The 474-nt window shown below is 31.0% G+C and overlaps 1 protein-coding gene across 1 annotated transcript in view; it reads right to left on the reverse strand.

The window, feature by feature from the left end:
• Positions 1 to 330: 330 nt before the first annotated feature.
• PRMT3 (protein arginine methyltransferase 3) overlaps positions 331 to 474 on the reverse strand; it is a 31,006-nt gene continuing 30,862 nt past the window's right edge. The window contains exon 9 of the mRNA XM_012654409.1: positions 331 to 456. Within this exon, the coding sequence (XP_012509863.1) occupies positions 331 to 456 (126 nt within the window). The remainder of the gene's footprint in view (positions 457 to 474) is intronic.

Below are 474 nucleotides of genomic sequence, written 5' to 3' on the forward strand. Positions count from 1 at the left end.
AATATTTAGTTCTGTAGAGAGTCCTCTGTCAATATTACCCTTTATATCAATGACTTTTAATTTTATATTATTAGAATTAGCATATTTACAGCCATAGTTGGGAAGCTAGAAAACTATATAAAAATAATTCTCATAAGTGAGAACTGTGAAAAGATTATTCAGCACCACAACTCAAACATGTCTAGCTCAATTCAACTTAAAATCTTATTCTGGAAAGAATTTTTACTAAAAGACAAATGTCTTTAGTCTGCATTAGAAAGTTACTAAAGACAAGAAAACCTGTTAATCATCAACCTTTCAAATAATCTTAAATGAAGACTTAAGATGCATCTACCTTATGATATCCATTGCCTGGTAAAGTATTTCGGATTGATCAACTCCAAGAACCTTCTTTGCTCCAGCTTTAGCAGCAAACATAGAGAGAATTCCAGTTCCACACCCAACATCCAAAACTACCTGGTATAATAATAATAA

The sequence above is a fragment of the Propithecus coquereli genome, unplaced genomic scaffold (assembly GCF_000956105.1).
Source record: "Propithecus coquereli isolate 6110/MARCELLA unplaced genomic scaffold, Pcoq_1.0 Scaffold44, whole genome shotgun sequence".
NCBI lineage: Eukaryota > Metazoa > Chordata > Mammalia > Primates > Indriidae > Propithecus > Propithecus coquereli.